Source organism: Condylura cristata, unplaced genomic scaffold (assembly GCF_000260355.1).
Source record: "Condylura cristata isolate star-nosed mole 26May11 unplaced genomic scaffold, ConCri1.0 scaffold00020, whole genome shotgun sequence".
Classification (NCBI taxonomy): Eukaryota; Metazoa; Chordata; class Mammalia; order Eulipotyphla; family Talpidae; genus Condylura; species Condylura cristata.
The window spans coordinates 15,570,926-15,590,747 of record NW_004567121.1 but is presented as its reverse complement, the minus strand read 5'-3'; the positions used below and the strand labels follow the sequence as shown (position 1 = coordinate 15,590,747).

Here is a 19,822-nt window from a genome sequence, read left to right as displayed (position 1 = left end):
GCCATGTGGATCACCTCTGGGGCAGGCAGGGATCGAACTCATGTGAAAGTGGCTTTAGCTTCTTAGTGCTGTGCTTTAACCCGCTGAGCCACCAGGGAGGGCCTGCTTTAGATTTTATAATATTAATCTTTAACTGTTCATAGTGTAGACTCAAATGATATCCACTTCACCTATACTATAAAAACTCAGCAATATACTACCATTTTTCACTTCCAGTCTTTATAGTATCATAGTACTATTCCATTCTGCAGATCGATATTGCCTTTATGGTATGATTTTTCTTCTTTCTAAAAACTTTACATTTCTTGTAGCATGGACCTACTTTTTTTTATATATATGTATATCTTTCTACTTTTGCATGCCTGAAAACAACTATTTCATTTTTCTCTTATTAAATATATTTTAACTGACTATCCAATCTTAGGTTAGCACTCTTATTTCGTTCACTACTTTAAAATGTCTCCCCATTGTCTTCCAACTTGCAGATATACTGCCATTTTTTACATATTTGCTTATGTATACTGTGCCCTGATTTTCTGAGTGCTTTTCAGATTTTCTCTTTTTTTTCACATCACTGCTTTCGGAAAATTTCTTGTACTTACTATTTCATGAGCTTGCAGTTTATTGACATTTCTTGGTTTGTGGGTTTGTAATGTTCATTAAATTTAGAAAAAGGTTAACCATTATTTCTTCAAATATCTTTCTGTCTCTCAAATATCCTTTGTAGATTCAAATTATATGTATATTGGTGTAAATTCTCCCCAGACCTCATTGCTATTAATCTTTATAAGTATTTCAATTTTTTCCCTGTATTTCATTTTGGATAAATTTCTATTGCTTTGCTTTCAAGTTCATGAAATTTTTTCTTCTGCAATGTCTGATCTGTTTATTGTTCCCATCTGATGTATTTTCCTCTCAGACATTATAGTTTTCACTTTAGAAGTTCAATTTGGGACTTTAACAATAACTTTATGTCTTTACTGCTCTGCTCTTGAAGTTATATTGGATAATACTATGATAATTATTTTAATTCCCTTATCTGTTCTTTCTACTATCTGTGTCAGGTTTAAATTGAGTTCAGTTGTTTGATTTGTCTCTTCATTATGGATTGTTTTATTTCAATTCTTTATGTGCCTGATAATCTTTGATTGTGTACCAGACATTTAAAATTTTAACTTGTTGGGTTCTGAATGGTTTTGTAGTCCTGTAATTTTTTTTAACTTTGTTCAGAGATACAGTTATTTTACTTTATTTATTTATTGGCATAGAAGAATTGGGGTATAGGCAAGAGGTCTAGAGGTTGAGAAGATTCAGCAGAGACAGAGTGGGGAGCAGAACAGGCAAATTCACTGAAATACACTGCTGAAAGGAGCAATAGGAGAGAAAGGAGAGATCTCCTGTGCCATGCATGGGTTAGCTCCCTGGCCAGGGTCAATCTCAAGCCAGGGATTGAACTCAGGCTATAACAGTGGATAAGCCATAGAGCTATATGGAGGAAAAGCATTTTACTTAAGGTAGCTAATATAAAGGTTGTATGGCCTGTCTGGTAATTTCAAGAAATCATAAGGCTGTCCCTTGCTAGAGCAAAAAGAACAAGGGAAAGATTAATAGGAAATGAGTCTGGGTTGCATAGGGTTTTATAGGTCATTGTAAAGACTTAGGCTTTACTCTAGTGAAGAGATGAACCATTACAAGGTAGTAAATAGAGAAGACTTTTGCTTTGATAACATTTTGAAGATGTCATTCTGGCTGCTCTCTAAGCAGAGATTATAGGGTAGGTGGAAGTAAGGAGACCAATGAAAAGACTATACAATAATGAGGAATGATGGGTAGATTGGACCAGGGTGGGAGGGATGGGAAACAATGGAGTTAGAATCAATGGTAGAAAGAACTGCCTTTCCTGGTATTATACAGTGTGAGGTGTTAATGGGTCCAATGTATAAGAAAAGGTGCCAGATTTTGAGAGGACTGGGGCTACTTCACCTATGATAACATGTGGTGTCTGTAGGGACAGAAGCTTTAGGAGCTTAATGGCGGTAGGAGTTTATGGACATTCTCAACCAATTGCTGCATTCTGGACAGGAAATTAGGGTGTTAGGTCTTTGGCTAAAAGTGAGGGTTAGGGAGGAGGTGTTAGAATTTCTAAAAGCAACAATGTGGTGCAGAAGAACGCCCTAAGAGATTTAGATGGAAATCTAAAATGGAAAAGGGATATATAAGTATAACTGTCAGACAACAAGAAGCCACTTGTGGTTCACGGTCATGAAGTTAAAGCAAAGCCTGTTGGGATACGTACACTCTTCTGCAGCCACTTTAAGGGCACATGTCTAGTCATGAAGCAGGCAGAGAGCTGGCTTTAACAAATATGCAGTAGAAGAGAGGGACAGTAGAAGGTGTGTGCAAAGGAGTACTTCAGTGGATTGACTACATGATCTAAGCTATGCAAGAAGGGAAGGTAAACACTTGGGGAAGGAACAGTGGCATGATGAGATGGTCAGCAGGTCATAGGTCAGGGGTATTGAAAAGTGGTTGGAATTAGAGTGACCTTTAGAATCACACTAGAGAAGTGAGTAGTGAGAGGCTGTCAGAGAGTGGATCCAGATGGCAATTATACATAAAGGCCAGGTCTAACATGGTGCTTTGACAAGTAGGCCATGGACTGGTATCATTCTGTGACCTCTATGTATATTGCTGATCTGCAATGAGGGAAGTTCAGAAATTGGAAGTAATGTTTATCAGCATGATGCTATCCAAGCAGATGGCTAGTGGACTTGTATTTGGGATGTCTTTGCTTCTTGTAATGTCATTACCTATTAATTTGTTACTATATGTTACAAAAGTGTGGGTCTGCAATAAGTTGAAAATAAACAGCAACTGGAGAGTGCCCTAAATGTACATAACCTTCATGTGAATCACCTGAGAAGGAAGTGGTGGACAGGAGAAGAGTTGGAAGGACCTGCTTCTTGAATATTGAAGCCACCATTATCTCTAAGCTTTCCTAGTGGAAGGCCACCTGATTGCACAACTCATACACTGTGTCAATAACAGAACTCCAGAAAACACTGTAAATGTGATTTCAGCATGGCCATCATTATCCTCACTTACAAATGAGTAAACAAAATCAGAGAACTTAAATAAGTGCCCAACTCCACACAGCTAGGAAGGGAGGGAACTAACATTTGAACCCAACATTTGAACCAAAGCTGGACCCCATACATGCACCCCTTTCTCCTTGTCATGTGCCTACAGCCTGGGGCCAGCATAGCCATAGCCACAAGTAAAGTACCTTTGGAGAGTATGTTGTGGTCTCTACGACCTATCCAAGAGGCTAGGCACCTCAGGCTCCCAATATCATCAAATAAGGTCTCCTGCTCTTCCCATCCTTGTGCTTTCATGACTGAAAACATAATTATGCTTGTATTAGAAGCATCTTTTAAACAATGGTTCATGGAATGGTAAGATTATAAGTAACTTGAATACTTTCCGCTTTTCCCAGAAATGTATGTGTGGTGGATACATTTAGGAGTTGAACAGGGCGAGCTGTGTTTTAAACCATCTTGCTCATGATAAAACTCTCGAAGACTCTCTGAGTCTCTGATATAGGTGTGAAAATAGGCCTTTCCTCCACTAAGCTTCAGTCTTAGCTGCCGTGACTCCTCAACTTTTCCAGAAAGGTTGCAAATACTTTCTCCAGTTATCCTCAGGTGCATGCAGTTTCTGAGGAATTAATTCACAAGCAAAGTATGCATTAATCTTTTGGGATGTTTCTGGTTTCTGCTATTTCTTGACTCTCTGAAGGGGCCAGCCAAGTACAACTCAAGAGCTAATTTATAAAGGTTATCCATGTGTCAGACCCAGTGAATGCAGAGGTCACCCACCTCTTCTGAAAAGTGCTCCCTGGCGTTCTAAGTTGGTGTGCTTACACAACACGCAGGACTCGCCTTCAGAATCACGGGCTCATGTGCCCCCTGGGTGGCCCCTGTGAAAACGTGGTCTGTGACACAGCAAGGGCCTGACACACAGCAGCTTCCCAGTAAGAATGCATCGAAAGATGCTGTCTTCAGTCTATATAGGTATTTTTGTGGTTATGTGTTTCATCTTTGCTCTCTCAAGAAATTCACTACCACTGATGTATATTAAAGTACATGAGAATTTTTGGATTATCAAAGTGAGACTTATTTTTGTTTCCAACCAGGGAATGTGTAGAAGAAATAAAGAAGCCATCAAGAATAGCAAACATAACTGGACAGGGTAGAATGTGCTCACTCGCTTTAGTTTTAAAATAGAAAGGAGGTGCTCCCTAGTGGCACAGGGGCTAAAGTCTCAGTGCTATCAAGCTGTCACCAATCACTGCACATGAGTTGGATCCCAAGCCAGGGAGGAGACCTACATGGCGCAGCAGACCTCACCTGTCTCACTTGCTGCTCCCCGCAGCAGTGTATTTCAATAGATCCACCTGTTCTGCTCCCACTCTGTCTCGGGTGAATCCTCTTAATCCCCACACCTCTGCCTGTACCCCAATTCTTGTATGCATAAGTAAATAAAAATAAATGTTTAAAAAAAATAGAAGAATTTTACCTTGAAAAATAGCATTGCCAATCACAGTTTTGAGGTGGTGGAATGAAGAATCATTAAAAGCCCTTACTAAGGAAAATGCTAATTTCCACAGTTACTGTAAGTAATTTAAAATCTCTGATGTCTTCATAAGGACAAGGAGAATTGTAAAGCGTATGTTATTAATTGTTGTTACAGATATGGGATCTAAAACCATCTTCTTTTGGAGACGGAGTGCTGGGATGGGAGAAAGATAAAATGTGCTAGGAAATTAAGAATTAGCAATGAAAGCTGACTATCCCTTTTTTCCATCTTACCAAATTACTCACTTCATCAATAAGAAATGCAACTGATATGTCAGACAAAATGGAAATACACTGTTTCAAATAATTTATTTTTATGAATTTGTGTTCCAGTCAGATGAGGGGCACTTTGATTTCAATGTGTACTTCTTTGAGGTTAAGAGTCTAAACTCATTCTAACGACTAATGTAAAGCTATTTTTCCTAGTTTTTCTGCAGGAACCTATAAAAACTAGCAAAAGCTTAACTACTATATTTAAATAGAGAAATCTTCCTCTTCCAGATTTGAAGACTAAATAAAATATAGAAGAGACAGTTACATCCCTCATTTTTTTATTATACCTTTTGAAATAATTTGTATATACCTTTTAAATAATTTCAAGTGCCACAAAAAATAATGTTAATAGCTCAAAATCAAAAGTTGAAAAAAAATCCTAAGTATAATTTTTAAAATCTTTTTCTCCTCAAGCGTTTTACGATGGGATAATGAGACAGATGTCTCTCAACTGGAAGGACATTTTGACATTGTTATGTGTGCTGACTGGTAAGTACATAAAAATCATAAAACTCCTGTTAGAAAAAATAGCTTTGCTGAAGTAATTGGGCTGTGCTGCTTTGCTGACGGCTAAGCAAAGTCAACAAATGAAGCACAAAGCCACCTTAACCTCAACAAATTAATATTCATCTCCATGTGACAGTTATAAGGTAGTCTTCTATCACACAGTAACTTCTACCACATTATTTCCCAAAGATTGATTTTGAGAAGCATTTCCATTTTCTGGAATTGCCTCTGTTTCATGCTTGACGTATCAGTAAATGGACGACTTAGGCAAATTGCAAATAATTATGGCTCGGAGAGGAATAGTCTGGAGAAAAAGGAGTTTATCAACACAAACAGCTCAATTAGCTTACTTCTTAGGAGAGATCTGACTATTGATATAAGGGAATATATGTATGTGTGCACACACATATACACTTACAGCAAATAAATATATCTGTGGAATATCTTTAGGGAAATAGCTTTTCTTAAAATGAATGTTCGCTATCTAGTATTTCCAATGTATTCAGTTATGATAATTATACATAAAGTGAGAATTATAAAATTACATTTTATTGTTATGCAAATAATATTAACATCTCTGCCAGATGCCTGCTTTCTAAAAATGATTTACATTAGATATTTTGTCTTCTAATTTAGCCTACTCTACTTATTTTACTGAAAGTCAGATCCTAAGTTACAGGATAAATATGTGTACACACACACACACACACATATATATCAACCCTTTATAATTATTTCAACAAATCATATGCATGTTGAATAATAACTATTTTGGCAATTCATTAGTATTTCCCCTTTAGGAATCAGGTTTTATTTGTAGCCTTATCCTGATTTTTTAAATGACACTTTAGATTTTAAAACACAAGTTCAGACTCTGAAGAATTGCTATGACATTGATAAACCCCATCATAAGATCCAGAGCCTGGACAACACTTGCCCTAGAGGAGAGTTGAATGAAGGGAATAAAAATTTCAGAAATTCTTTTTTTTTTAATTATTCTTTTAATAAGATTTTCACTAGGTAACTTTTCTACCAAAATCACTGGCGTTAGATTTGTTTTATTTTTTCTTCTGAAAAATACTTCTCAATGAAAGAGAAATGTTTTATTTTCAGTTTTTATTTATTTTTGGATCAGCTGTGTGTCATCTTTAAGCTACAACATTTAGCACTCAGAGGGGTTCTGTTCTATTTTTAGTTGTGGTTTTCTATTTGTCCACAGCCCTTTTAGTCTCTTTCTACCCAGCTTCTGAAAACCTTGTTCCAGAAAGGGAGGGAGAGATTTCTGGTTAGCATTACCTAATTATTGATATTGTGCCTCAATGTTATACCCCACCTCTAATGAAAAATGAGTGAAAACCTCACCATGTGATGTGAGCAAGTAATCTAAAATGCCTTCTCCACCAAGCCTGAGAAGGGTCCTCCAGGTTTCATTGCAGAGATGAAAATAATGCTGTCAGGATTAGATCAGATTAAGCCTGGAGTCAGATCAGAGAGCAGCAGGAAGAGGAAGGAGGGCAGCATCTTCTTGGAGGTTGAAATGGGGGTCGCACACCAATGGACTCTGACTATGTGGGAAAGTCAGGGTTGGCCAAGAGATTTAAGTTAAATTTGCCCTTCATATCAATATCAAAACAGCCTAGCTTTGTCATACCGTGTGTTATAGGCACTTGCACAATGTCATCCTATTTGTACCAGCGAGACAGCAGAGGTTGTGAGATTTAAGTTCTTTTCTGGTTAATGTTCTCAGGTTGAAAATGGCCATCCAACACGTTTGAAAAATGGTCTTTTTTCCCTGGTCAGCAACAAGGTCAGGTACAACTGATATAGATAATGCATAGTCAGTTAAGGCATTTCATTACAAACACATAACCTAATACAAGGTTATACGTACACACACACACACACACACACACACACACACACCACCTGCACAGCAGCCAGTAGCTCTGTGAGAATCCATTTATGGATTCAAATAAATGAAATAAACCAAGTTTCATTTTATAAATGGCTTTTCTATGCATGAGTTGTTAAGTTTTTTTCCTCCTGGTGTTGTAAGTGCCAGAATGTCAGCCTGTTTATAATTTTCCATTTGTAAATGTGAAACATTAAGCTACTCTCACCACGATGCTGATATTATTTCCAAGAGAAATGCTTTGGTAATGGTCTCTCTTCATATTCACAGAAATGGGTAAGCTGCCTAGAAACTTAAGACAGGACAGTGATTTTCTAATATATGCGTGTTATGCCCGGAGCAATGAAGCCAGGACTCCATGGGTTCTCTATGTCTCACTGGGGTTTTCTATGGACGTGTGGTGCGCATGCGTGCTTGCTGCTTAGGGGCAGGCAGACTGTTCCCCCACTTCTATTCCCCCAGAATGTCACAGAGTAGGAAAGGACAGCTTTCTTTGGACACTACGTCCAGGGTGAAGCCTAAAACAGTCAGCGCCAGAAGTCTAGAGAGCACGTTAAATCCCATACCATCCTTCAGCCATCATCAACGGGCTCTGCATTGGAATATTGACAGGAATATGAAGCAAGAATCAGAGTTCAAATATTAGGTACATGGATTAAGTTCTTACGGAAGTGCTTCCAGCAAAGGTGGCTTTGTCTGATTCCCTGAAGAGCTAAGCAGTGGTACTACTTGATCCCATTTACATGAAAACAAGCTCTATTCACAAACCTATTCCAGACCTACATTGTGGTTCAAGTAAGATGCACATGATTACAACAGTGATATGTTTATGTTCTTAAATCATTCATATATTCACATATTTACATTCAAACATTCATGAACCTGTGGGCAACGGGGGAATAACTTATTTCCCAGAAGAGACAGTCTCTTAGTTCACATCTAAATTTAGTAGCTCAACTAGATTATAAAATAAAGAGGCAAACTGTAAAAGCTAGTCATTATTTCACCATTCAGCATTTTTGACAATGAAATATAGTTTCATGGTTCAACAATTCCTAAATAACTTGTAAAATGTCAGCTTTGAAATAATAGAAGGAAAAATTGAGGTGTAATCACAACTGCAAAAGGGTGTTGTTGACAAACATCAGAATATTAGAATATTTAACCACAGGTATAGAAAAATGTTTAAAAACCTGCCTATTAAGTTCCTTGGCTGACTTGTTTCCTGTTGAACCTACTATGAGAGTTCCATTCCCATGGAATGCATTCTAGCCCTGTCCTTGCTGAGTTTAGAACAGTGGGTGATTGTTAGCTTTAAGCCTGCCTTTCCAGACTCCTCTGCAGTCACAATAGTCTGAATCTGGAAGGAAGATGTTCTGATCCAATGAACACTTCCATTCTGAGTTTGATAGCTTTCCAGCTTATTGCAGGTCTGCAAAAATAAATATGATCCCATATATTTGAATTCTCTAAAAGCTTGAAAAGCAAGTCTGAAATGCCACCCATTGCCTGACTCACGGAGCTAAGTATGCAGGTGGGCACTATTCGGGCACACGGCAGCCCAAGACCCTGAAGGAAAGGAGGGGGCTGCATACCTCGGCCTACCTGCCCCCCCCCTCAGTATTTTTACACTATATATGGTGGGTAGTTTCTATTTCCTAGCATTTTTACTTTATATGATGGGGAAAATTGGTTTTTAAGATTTTTTTTTTTCAAGATAATGGCCTAGACTTGGTTTTCTTCCAGATGATGTACTCATGGCTAGCCCTAAATCACAACTCACAGACCTTTACAGAAAAGATCTTTAACTCAAATATTGTAAACCCTTTCACCTCACACCTGAGGAAACTCAATTCCTAAGAAGATACAAATCACCCAAGATCTTACCATCCAAGGAGCAGAGTGCGTGAGAGCACAGTATACCCACCCAGCTCCCAGAACAATCTGTTGATAAATACCTAGAGATGCCATTCCTCTGCTGAAAACTCATCAAAACCATTGGGGGTGGGGGGGACAGTGAGTGTGCCTTAGCACACATCACCTGGAAATCACATTGAGCTCTTCCTGTGGATAGATGGAGAAATGCCTCCATGTTCTCTGTGCCAGTTAATTTCCCAATAAGAGGAGTTACACATGCTCAAAAATCTAAGGAAAGCAAATCTATAACTCAGAACAGGGGAACAAAACAAAGTGTTAATTCCACAAATGAATTATAAAAGGCGTGAGGGAGGGTGTGTGTGTGTGTGTGTGTGTGTGTGTGTGTGTGGTGTGTTCTATTGACCAAACTAAACTGACCAGCAGTGTATTTTGCTCAGTAACAGAAGGGAGAACTGAAATGGTATCTACATCCCAATCACTGACCCACTCAGCCTTTTTTAATAGATCCACTTAAGCTACTGCTGTTCTCTGAGCCCATTAGGACTTATTTAAGGGGTAAATTTTCAGGAGATTATATATCATTCCTGCTAAAGCACATTGAAATTGCTCATATGACGTATCCTACAAAGCGTTATAATTCTGCATCAGAGCTAAGTAGAAAGGTGAGCTTGCTTGGAATAAAAACCTATTAGAGAACTACAAGAATTACTTTTGGGAAATTTGATTTGTAGTGATGGAATGGACAACATCACCTTTTAAATAACTGTGTTTGGAATGTGTGTTCTGTGTTAAGCTGCATTTTCAAATGAAATGATATTAATGTCTTTGTGACCATTACCAACATTAAATAGAAAAAGTGCTTTATAAGGTTATGTTTTAAGCTTAGCTTTTAAAGTGATGTTTGTTTATTTCTAACAACCTTACCAGCTCTTAGGATGCACTCTTAGAATAAACTGAGATTGGTTTTTTTGCCTGTCCCAGCGAGTGAGGTCTATCAGAATAGGCTCCAGTGACTAATATATATATATTCCCAAGTTATAGTAAAAAAAAAAAAAGAAAAGAAAAGCTACTAGATTATTAAAACTGGAGATATTATTAACATGACTAAAGAATAAAGTATATAGTCCAAAACAGAAACCTTTTAAAACTTGTAGATATAATTTGATTCCTTTCTTATCAATCCTTAATGACTATTAATCACTGGTTATCGCCCAAAGATAGATTTTTGTAGTATATGAATTAGGAATACCCTATGCTCTAAGATTGAAATGTGTGGTTTCATGGGATGACAAGAAATTTTTCCCATGGGTAGTAATCTGGTTTTCCTCGTGGATGGATAGACTTGGATACCTAAATTTTATTTGTAGTTCATCTTAAGAGGTTTCTTTTTCCATTGCTCAGAGTATTCCTTTTCTAGAACCTTCTGCTAAACATATCATAGTAAAACCCAAACACTGACTTCTTGGAAACTTCTTATCAACTGCTCATTTTCCTCAAATGAGAACATTGAAAAAGAACCTAGTCTGGGATCTCCCTGGTGGCACAACAGGCTAATGCACATCACTGAAGCTCTCCCAGACCACCGCAGCACAAGTTCAATTCCTGCCAGAGAGGTGACCCGCCCTGGCACAGCAGACCTCTCCTGACCTGCCTGCTGCTTCCCTCAGCAGTATATTTCGGTGGATCTGCCTGTTCTGCTCCCCACCCTGTCTCTGGTGAATCTTCTCTCACACACACCTCTGGCCTGTACCCTAGTTCTGTATGCATAAATAAATAAATCTTAAAAAAAAATAAATAACCTAGTCTGGTGAGACACCACCACCACCAATGTTTATTCCTCCTTAACAATCCTAGAAAAGGAATATGGACAACTGACTTTAGGGTCCTTGGAACTAACATCCTACATGAGCCATGAGCTGCTTAGTTTCAGGGACTGTGTTAATCAGCCAATTAGGCCATAAGTAAATATTTCTTGAGTAACTTTTATGTGTGTGTGCCATGCTAGAATGCTTGAGACATAAATGAAAAGAGAATGGAAGGTTGTGAAGGATGAAAGCTTTGGTTTTTTCATAGTTTATCTCCAGTGCCACAAATAGCCCTAGTATTTATCAATATGTATTTGTTTAACTGACATACTCTTAATTTGATGTCATCACAGCCACATCGGTGGGCGTTTTTTGACAAGGAAACCAAGGCCTAATGTGAAGTGATATGCCCAAGGTCAAGATCACATAGCAGAAAAGTCAGAGCTAGATCTATTTAACACTCCCCGCAGCAGCCCTGACAACCGATAGTCGTCCTTACTTAGCTCAGAGAAGGCAGCGAGGAAGGGACCTGGAGTCCGTGGTCCTCGCGCTGTGCTCAGAGCACCTGTGCCGAGTCAAAGGGGCTCCCACCAAAAGGAAGCACTAGGAATGGGGGTGAGGGGCTACACTGAGCCCCTTTTGAAATGCATGAAGCTATTGCACAGGCTGCCCACTGTTCTCGACTGCAAACCCCAGATAAGGAATCTCTGTCAGGTTTCCAAGAGTCATCAAGGCCTAGTGAAGACAGGGTCAGACTGACCCAACGATAGGGTGACTGAGCAGCAATAGAAGTTCTCAAAAACAGAGGAGGAAAATGAAAAGTCACAGTGAACTGGGAAAAGATCACCATGGAGGTGAAGGGAGGGAATCTAGAGTGGCCATGGTCTCAGAGACTTGCGACCTTAATCTGGTCTTTGCTTTTGGAGCTCTTTTCTCCTGGTCACTGGCTGAAGCTGATCTCAGTGCTGCTCCTGTTACACTGCTGTGGCTGGGGTGTAACAGGGCTGGTGGCTTGTCTTTGAAGGGTGGCCTGACACCGCCTGACAGAGGGCCCATGTGCGTAGAAGAGGCTTTAAGGGCTGGACTTTACATCTCAGCCAGATGACGCCACCAAACAGCAGCTCGGCAACTGCCCCTTTACCATCAATATGGCCCAGTCATGTGTGATCCTGGCCCTTCGTGTGCAGATGACCTGGCTCTGGTTGTGTGACACTGACCACAATATCTTCCCCCCACCCCCGCAATGAGACACTTGAATGGGAAGGCGACAATGTCTCTTCTTTAGTGTTGAGTAAACATGTGTAATTAGCCTTGGACTTCTCTCTACTGGAAGCATTAGACTTGAAAGCCCAGTTTAATCTGGATTCTGTTCTCTTCTCAATGTCAGCCTGTTTCTGGACCAGTACAGAGCCAGCCTTGTTGATGCAATAAAGAGATTACTCCAGCCCAGGGTAAGTATGTTTCTATTTTCTACTGAACACTGGCTTCAGAATAATTAGTCTGTGCACAAAGATGGAGAGAGTAATGGAATGGCAGGATTAATGTCATGTAATACTTTAATACTTATTATGTCCAACTTCAATTGGGTCTTCTGATCTATCAGATTCTTTCCTAATCATAACTAGGAAACTTCTTACCCTTGGCCTTCTGATAAGAAACACAGTGGGTAGTAAAATAAATGAAACTGCTTCAAAGATAGTATGAGATTATTTTTATCAAAGAATTTCTTGAGTCTTTTCCTTTGATAACAATATCTTCATATTAAAGTAGAAGTATGATACTGAAAGTTTTCTGTTGACTTCTGTCATTTTAAATCCCTTCAATGGTAACCTATGTCATTGGGTATTTATTTGTTAGAAAAGAATATTTTGCTTTTTATTTCTGTTTATAGGAAAGGAAAAGGACTTCAGATGAATCTGTATATTAAAAGTTCTTTGCTTTAAAAGGAAGCCATTATTTACATATTATAAACATTAGGTCACAATGAAGCCAAGCGTGGCATAAAATATTGTGCGCATTTTTACATTTATATACCCATTTATGCCTGTGAGTAAATTACAGAGTTTGTATCCACTCTTATTTTGTTGGACTGTTACACTAAGCTAGGAGGTCCTGCAGCCTAAACGGGGAGTTAATATACATCTATTTAAAGTAAGAAAACGAGTTTAAAGCTCATGCATTTAAAAAAAATCTTCTAAGTATGTAAGACTCTTGCTGTGCCATAGGAATTTAAAATAGGTTAACAATGTTAATGCAGCCTAAGACAGAAACTCACATTTATCTGAGAAGGGACTGCAGTGTGTGAAGTGTTTTCTAAAGTTCTTTCTAAAGTCTCTTTCAAAAGAAGGTTTGCTCTAGTCTCCTAACCTCAATGAGACTTATAGACTAATACCTTTCAATCTTTCCTTTATATCTTTTTCACATGGAAGGTTCCCAGAGCAATTTGATAATCATCCTTCGCTTTACACAGTTGCTTTTTATTTTGTTATCTCTGTGTAGCTCAGAAACTTTAAATAGGCCTCTCAGAGGAGTAACCACAGCTTTGTAAGTGGTAATCAATTAAATTAAATTGGCCTTCTCAATTCCCCCTGCGAGGTGGGCAGAAGGTCTTGAGGGAAGGAAGGAGCATGCTCCCAGCTATTGATGGCTGCTGCCGGGGCCCAGCCAGCAGCTCAGGTTGAGGGTACAAGAAGGAATTTGGAGCCTCTTCCTCCCGCTTCACCTTGGGCAGTTCTTGTGAGCATTTGCAAGTACAGGACTTTCAGAGAGGGCACTGAGATTCTTGCTCGAAACGGCCTCTGAAGCTGTGTCATACCTAAGTACAACACATTCAAGGACTCCTGGATCGCACACTGCACAAACAGTACTTCACTCATCCCCAACATCCACTTCCAAGCCTGTGTGTGGCAAGTACTCCTCTTGCAGCAGATTTGCATGATTTACCTAGGAACTATTGTAAATCATTCGCATGATTTACAATAGAAAACTGCCCAAGCTATGAATAGCCCTAAATGCAGATTGGACTGGAATCTCCAGCAGTTCTTTTTGTAGCCTCTGTCAAACCCTGAACCACACTCACCCCTTGTCTGAAGTTTGGCTCCCCACAGCAGCCCCCTCTGGGCAAGGACAGAAGCCCTGCTGACTATGAAACTCATCCTTAGGGCAGAGGAGAAGGGAGGGCCGGAGAGTAGGTGATACTTGGGCTATGTGAAGCCAGGGAGGCCAAGTAGAGGGGCTTCACCAAACTCCAGCATTCGGAATGGAAGTAGAGGGGGCTCATTTAGGCCCCTCACTAAATGACTGATATAGGAGGCTGCCAGGCCTTTAGGCTAAGGTTTAAGGGCCCACCAACAGAAGAAAAATTCAAGTTGTAGATGGTACTTGCTGAAATGATCACCCAGGAATCACACCCCCATGGGGAGCCTGGGGGTGCTGGGGGGTTAGAGCGCTTGTACTCACTGGGTCTCTCCCCAGGGGGCCTATAGAAGGGCTGCATGAGCTTGGCAGTGAACAGCAGCAGCTCTTTACCCTGTGCCAGTGAGCTGGAAGGATTCCCAGAGTTTGGGGGTAACCAGAGGAAACACTGAACACTTCTCCTTAGCTCTTGGGGCTGGCTGGCTGCTTCTCAGCACCTCCCCTGCTGGGTGTCTGTGCTGGAAGTTATAGCCCAAGACCAAGATACCACTAAAGGTTTATTCCTTTACAGTTAGAGCTGCTTTAAAGTCCTCTTAAGCCAGGACAACTCCTCCATGGTTTTGTGGTCCAGCAGCTGAAGTTTCCTCAAGAAGCCCACAGAGAAACAACTTGGGGTGCTACACCCGAAGATCTTCCATTCTTGGCAACTCCAGCTGGGGAGGCAACTAGTTCTCAGGGTGTTTCACAGAAATTGCAGTTCTGCCAAATGCATCAAATCCTTAGAAGGGTCCCGGTTTCTGAAGGGAAAGTATATGGGTGGAAAGAGAAATACCTGCATATTTTCCAGAGAAATACCTGCATAGAAAAAGTCTGCTGCTGTTTAGTGCCCATTTGCCCATTTACTGAACTCGGCTCTCCAAGTCTGTTTCTCCTCTGTAACGTGGACGTTGAACAAATGCATCGGAAAGCTTTGGTCCTCCTGTTAGGGGGAAAGGATGTCCTGAAGGAACTCTGCAGAGTTTTGTGGACTCCAGTTTTGTGGACTCCACCCCCTACTCCAGTTATTGAAACTACAACTCCCAGCAATACCAAGGAGAGAACTGCGAGGACCCAAGGTCAGAGCTAAGCAGGCATTCTGGGACTTTGGGGGATATAAAGGGAGCCATATTAGACACTGTCTCTCTCTGGACCGCGTGGCTGGCGACTGGTTGTTAGGCTCTTGATGAGCTTTCAGTGTGTTATTGGAGTACCAAGTCAGTGGAGCTGGTAGGATGCTCTAGTTAACTTGTATCTCTCTCTTTCCCTGACTTGTACCTTTTCCTTTCCCCTTTGTAAATAAACCCATTATTGGCCCTTTTTGTGTGTGCCTGCAGTACAATTGAATTTTAAGCACGCAGGGGAGGACCCACAGACAGGCAACCCAGTTCACATTGGGGTGCCCTGTAACACTCCAACTGGCTTAGCACACTTAGATATGTAGATCCGTCTGCTCTTGTTACCTGGCAGAAGCACAGAGACACGTTGCCTGTGGCAAATACAGGATAGCGGGAGCTCTTTCCAAGCATTTGCCTCAGAGAAATGCAGGGGGAGGGGAACACAACATTTTCTGGACCTAGTTTTGATAATCTTGGCATGTAACCGGGAAGAGAGATCACTACTAGGCAGCAAGAATGGGATTATCGTAATGTAAAGCTGCAGGAAGAAATGAATTCTGCTATGGGGGTGGAGGTTCCTTGATATTTAATTAAGGCAAATCTGACGGCTGATGTCAGAATATACTAGAGAAACAGAAGTAGATGGAGGGGACGAGCTGGTCTGGTTAAATGGGGTCATGCATGAGGGGGCCAGACCTTGGAGATCCCATAACTGTCAGGACGGGCTCCTATTCCAGAGCTGAGCTTAGCATCTCAGCCAACTCTGTGCCTGGAAAGTCACTGCACATATCAGCAAGAAACATCTGTCAGTGCCCCTCTGGAAACTTTCCTAGACTGGAAACTTTCCTAGACTTGCTGTTTCAGAGAAACTGTAAAACACTTCATTCCCACCAGATGACTACCAGGGAATCCCAAACAAACTTTAAAAATGGAGAATAGATATTTAGAAGGTGTGAAGTCAGCAATTGTTATTCATTCCAAGAAGCAACCTTTCTATCCTCTCTCACCTTTTTTCTGGGCAGTGAGTGGGTCCTTTTTGCTAATGATTGTTTTTGCTGATGACCTGCTGTTTTGTTCTTTAAAGAGCACTGGCCAAGCCTGGTATCAGAGGACCCGAATGTAATTTATCATATAGCTTCCACAGCCTGCCAGTTGAAGTCTAGTCCACAAATGATAGCTGACAAGTGGTGTCAGAACTCTCACACTGACTTTGGGTGCAGGGAAGGCCCCAAGCCAGCTGGAGGGTGTGAGTATACTTGTAGTGTGAGAATGTATGGGGCACCATGTTGACAACTCTCCAACTTGTTAGCTCTGCTGAGTGATTGTCCAAGAATTTAGAAGCATCACTGTGGAATTCCTTTTACCTTTTTCAGAAACTGACTGAAGAAATCCCCCCAACTGACTGCCAAATCCCTAGAAGCAAGCCCATGTCCAGAATGCTCAGTACTTATAAATCATGGCTCCTCCTTCTGGGATAACAATTTCTTTTTACTGACAGATTTCCTCATCTTTTTTATTGTTATTTTCTACTCTGACATCTCTGTTTTTAATGGGTGCAAGCTCTCTTTTTGCTTATCTGAGAGACATACTTATTAGTGTGGTGAACTGAGATGGTGGTTCATGTCTGTTTGGCTGGTGGCCCAGAAAGTCCTTGCCTGGTCTTGGCGAGAAGCTGTGTTCATCATACCTGCCTCACCTGTTTCCAGGAACAAAGGTCCATACGTGGTTTTAAGATCCATACAGTGGGGACCCTTTCAACATGTGCAGTGCTGAACCTCTGCCTTGAAGGCCCATAAGCTGAGTGTGGAGAGAGAACACACGTACACACATATGGAGCCACCCTGGACACTGCAGAATGGCTTATAGCAGCCAAGCACTTGACCATAGATGACCTGGGACTGCTTTTGTTTTGTGACAGTTTCTAATTTACTCCTATAAACTAGATCACTCTGGCCATAGCATAAAACAGCACATATTTGTTAAACAACTAGTCTGCCCGGCACTGTGCTGGGGAATATGGATTAAAAGTATAAATATGAATGGTGAGCACTGTGAGAATCTCATCACTGAGCAGGGCAGATTAATACATGAGCTACCAGGAATTACAATGCACAATGGAAGGTTCTATAGAACAGATATAGGACAGGGTAAAACTACCAGGGGCAGCCTCCCTGATGGAGGAAAGGGTGCTCGCTCATAATTATAGAGAATGCTTTTTCACAAGTTTGCTTTTGGAGTGTGGGGGTTTTGTATGGTTTATGAATTAGGGTTGGAATGGAGCAGGAAACTTGTTTAAATAGTTTCGGGTGCCACTTGGTAAAAAGGCTAAGATCAACATAATGAAAAGACTGGACTTTATTATACAGGTAATAGGGAGGCACTGAAAGATTTTGAGCAGTGATGTGGCCAGGTATGCTCTAAAAAGATCACTTTGGCCATAGCATAAAACCTGGATAGAGTAAGAGAATTTGAAAGCAGAAAGTTTCCATAGACGCCCAACATGTACCAGTTTCTACCTGGAATTGTCCAATTAGGAGCTAGTGAAGATGTAAAGAGGGAGACGCAGAAACTGGATGGGCATTACTGAGTCATTCAACAAACATTTATTGAGTGCCTGTCAGAGGCTAAACACTGTGTGGACCGGGGCTAGAATAAGGCTCATAGCCCTGCCCGGAATGAGCTCACAGTCCTGCCCATGAGAAGCAAGTGGGCAGTTAGTTACCCAGGGGTGTTAACAGCTGGACAGTGGTAGAGCTGACCCACGGAAGCAAGGGGTGGACATGCTAATGAGGGGGGAGGCACAGCATAGAGGCCAGGGGAAGCCAACAAAAGCATTGTGCCCAATCTGGGTGCTGAAGGATGAGCAAGCTTCACCAAGCAAAGCACGGGAGGTAAGAGAAGCATTCCGTCTGAAGAGGAGGGTTACACTTTTGAAGACACAAAAGATTTCATGAAAGAACAAACCAAGGGGCTGTGATACGTTTGGCCCAAGGCAGGCGTGGAGGAGGGGCAGAAGATGAGGCTGCAGAGACAGGCTCTGGTCAGGTCATGCCGAGCTGTGCCTGCAATTCCGAAAAGGTATCAGTGTTTTCCAGACCCTGTTTCAATGGCAGGACTGTTTGGTCAAAACATTCTTAGCCAGCACCCCATTATAAAACAGATAAAGTGATGCCACATTTGTTAAATTGAACATGAGAAGCTTATACTTCCTCCCTTCTGGTCTCCCTTTAACCTACCCTGTCACCCCTGAAGTAATTCCAACATAGCTGAGAACCACATTGACAGTGGGGTTGAGGAGGTGACGTCTAAGAATCTGAAAGGACAGGGCCGTGGTTCCCAGGTTTCCAGGGTCATTTTAAAGGCGAAGGGATATGAAGTACTTGATCCCCAGCAGATGCTCAGCTTGTGTGTGTGTGTGTGAGAGGGAGAGAGAGAGAGAGAGATGGTAGTGTCCAGGCAAGATTCGGAGTATAGGGTCAAGGACATTCACTTCCATTTGAATTAGAATGTGTTAAAGTTACTTTCAGAGCAACTCCCCAAGCGGACCACAACTTGGGGTGTGGGCCCTGGACACGGTGCAGTTATGTGTCTGGGAGTTGTGTTGTATCTGTGGTAGCTAAAATCAGACTTTAGTATAATTGCCTAGAGCTGTTCAGAAAATAGAAATGTAAGAGGAGCCCTAGGGACCGCAGGTGGGGAAGAGTTGCCAGGGAAGGAGACTGAAAGAGACGCAGGGAGAAAACAAGCAAATGCAGCATCACAGAAATCAGGTTGAAAAAAAAATGGATAGAAAATAAACATAAGCTTAAACATGTAATCGGAACTTAATAGCTGGTTGCCTGGAAATGAAAAAGAAATAAAGGCATCTCACTGGCATAGTATATTCCTTTTAAAATATGTCTGAAGCATACTTATTTTTTCCAGAAGTACATCCACACCCTTTAGTATATGAGTATAGATTAGTCTAGCAAAATAGCAACAACTGAGCTCACAATGTAAATAATATCACTGCTGTTTAGTGGAACTGTCCCCCTCTCCGGGGATAAGTGAATTCTCTCAAATTTCTGCTCATCAGTCAAAATTTTACATTCAATTGAGTGTTCATTCTGAGTTTAAAATGACTCTGTGGCTGTGAATGCCTAGAAAGTTGTGCTTTGGTAAATTGAAAATAATTTTTCTGAAGTGATGGGCTAATTTGAAATCTATAGTTTTTTCCCTTGTTTTGATTGTTGCAGCCTCCGTTGAGAGGCTTATTCCTCTGAGCAGAAGTGTCCTGCTCCAGTGGGGCTGGGGGGCAGGGTGAGAGCCAGGGGCCCTAAAACTAGTCATTAGAGACTGGGTGTGGGCGCTCAGTAGGGCTCATTGGATGTTTTGTGAATGAATGACGATGTAGTATTGTCCCTCCTAAATATTAATCACATCTCAAAGGTGTTGATATTCAATTAAAAAGAAAACATTTAAAAACTCTTCACTGAATATTAGAGATTAAAGTACTGCCCCTCAAGAAAATAATAATGATGA

General features: G+C 40.9%; 1 protein-coding gene across 1 annotated transcript in view; it reads left to right on the top strand.

Annotated features, from left to right (window-relative positions):
* Positions 1-19,822, top strand: part of CAMKMT (calmodulin-lysine N-methyltransferase) — a 299,509-nt gene that overhangs the window by 269,401 nt on the left and 10,286 nt on the right. Inside the window, exons 8-9 of the mRNA XM_004686026.2 lie at positions 5,325-5,399; positions 12,400-12,463. Of these exons, the coding sequence (XP_004686083.2) occupies positions 5,325-5,399; positions 12,400-12,463 (139 nt within the window). The remainder of the gene's footprint in view (positions 1-5,324; positions 5,400-12,399; positions 12,464-19,822) is intronic.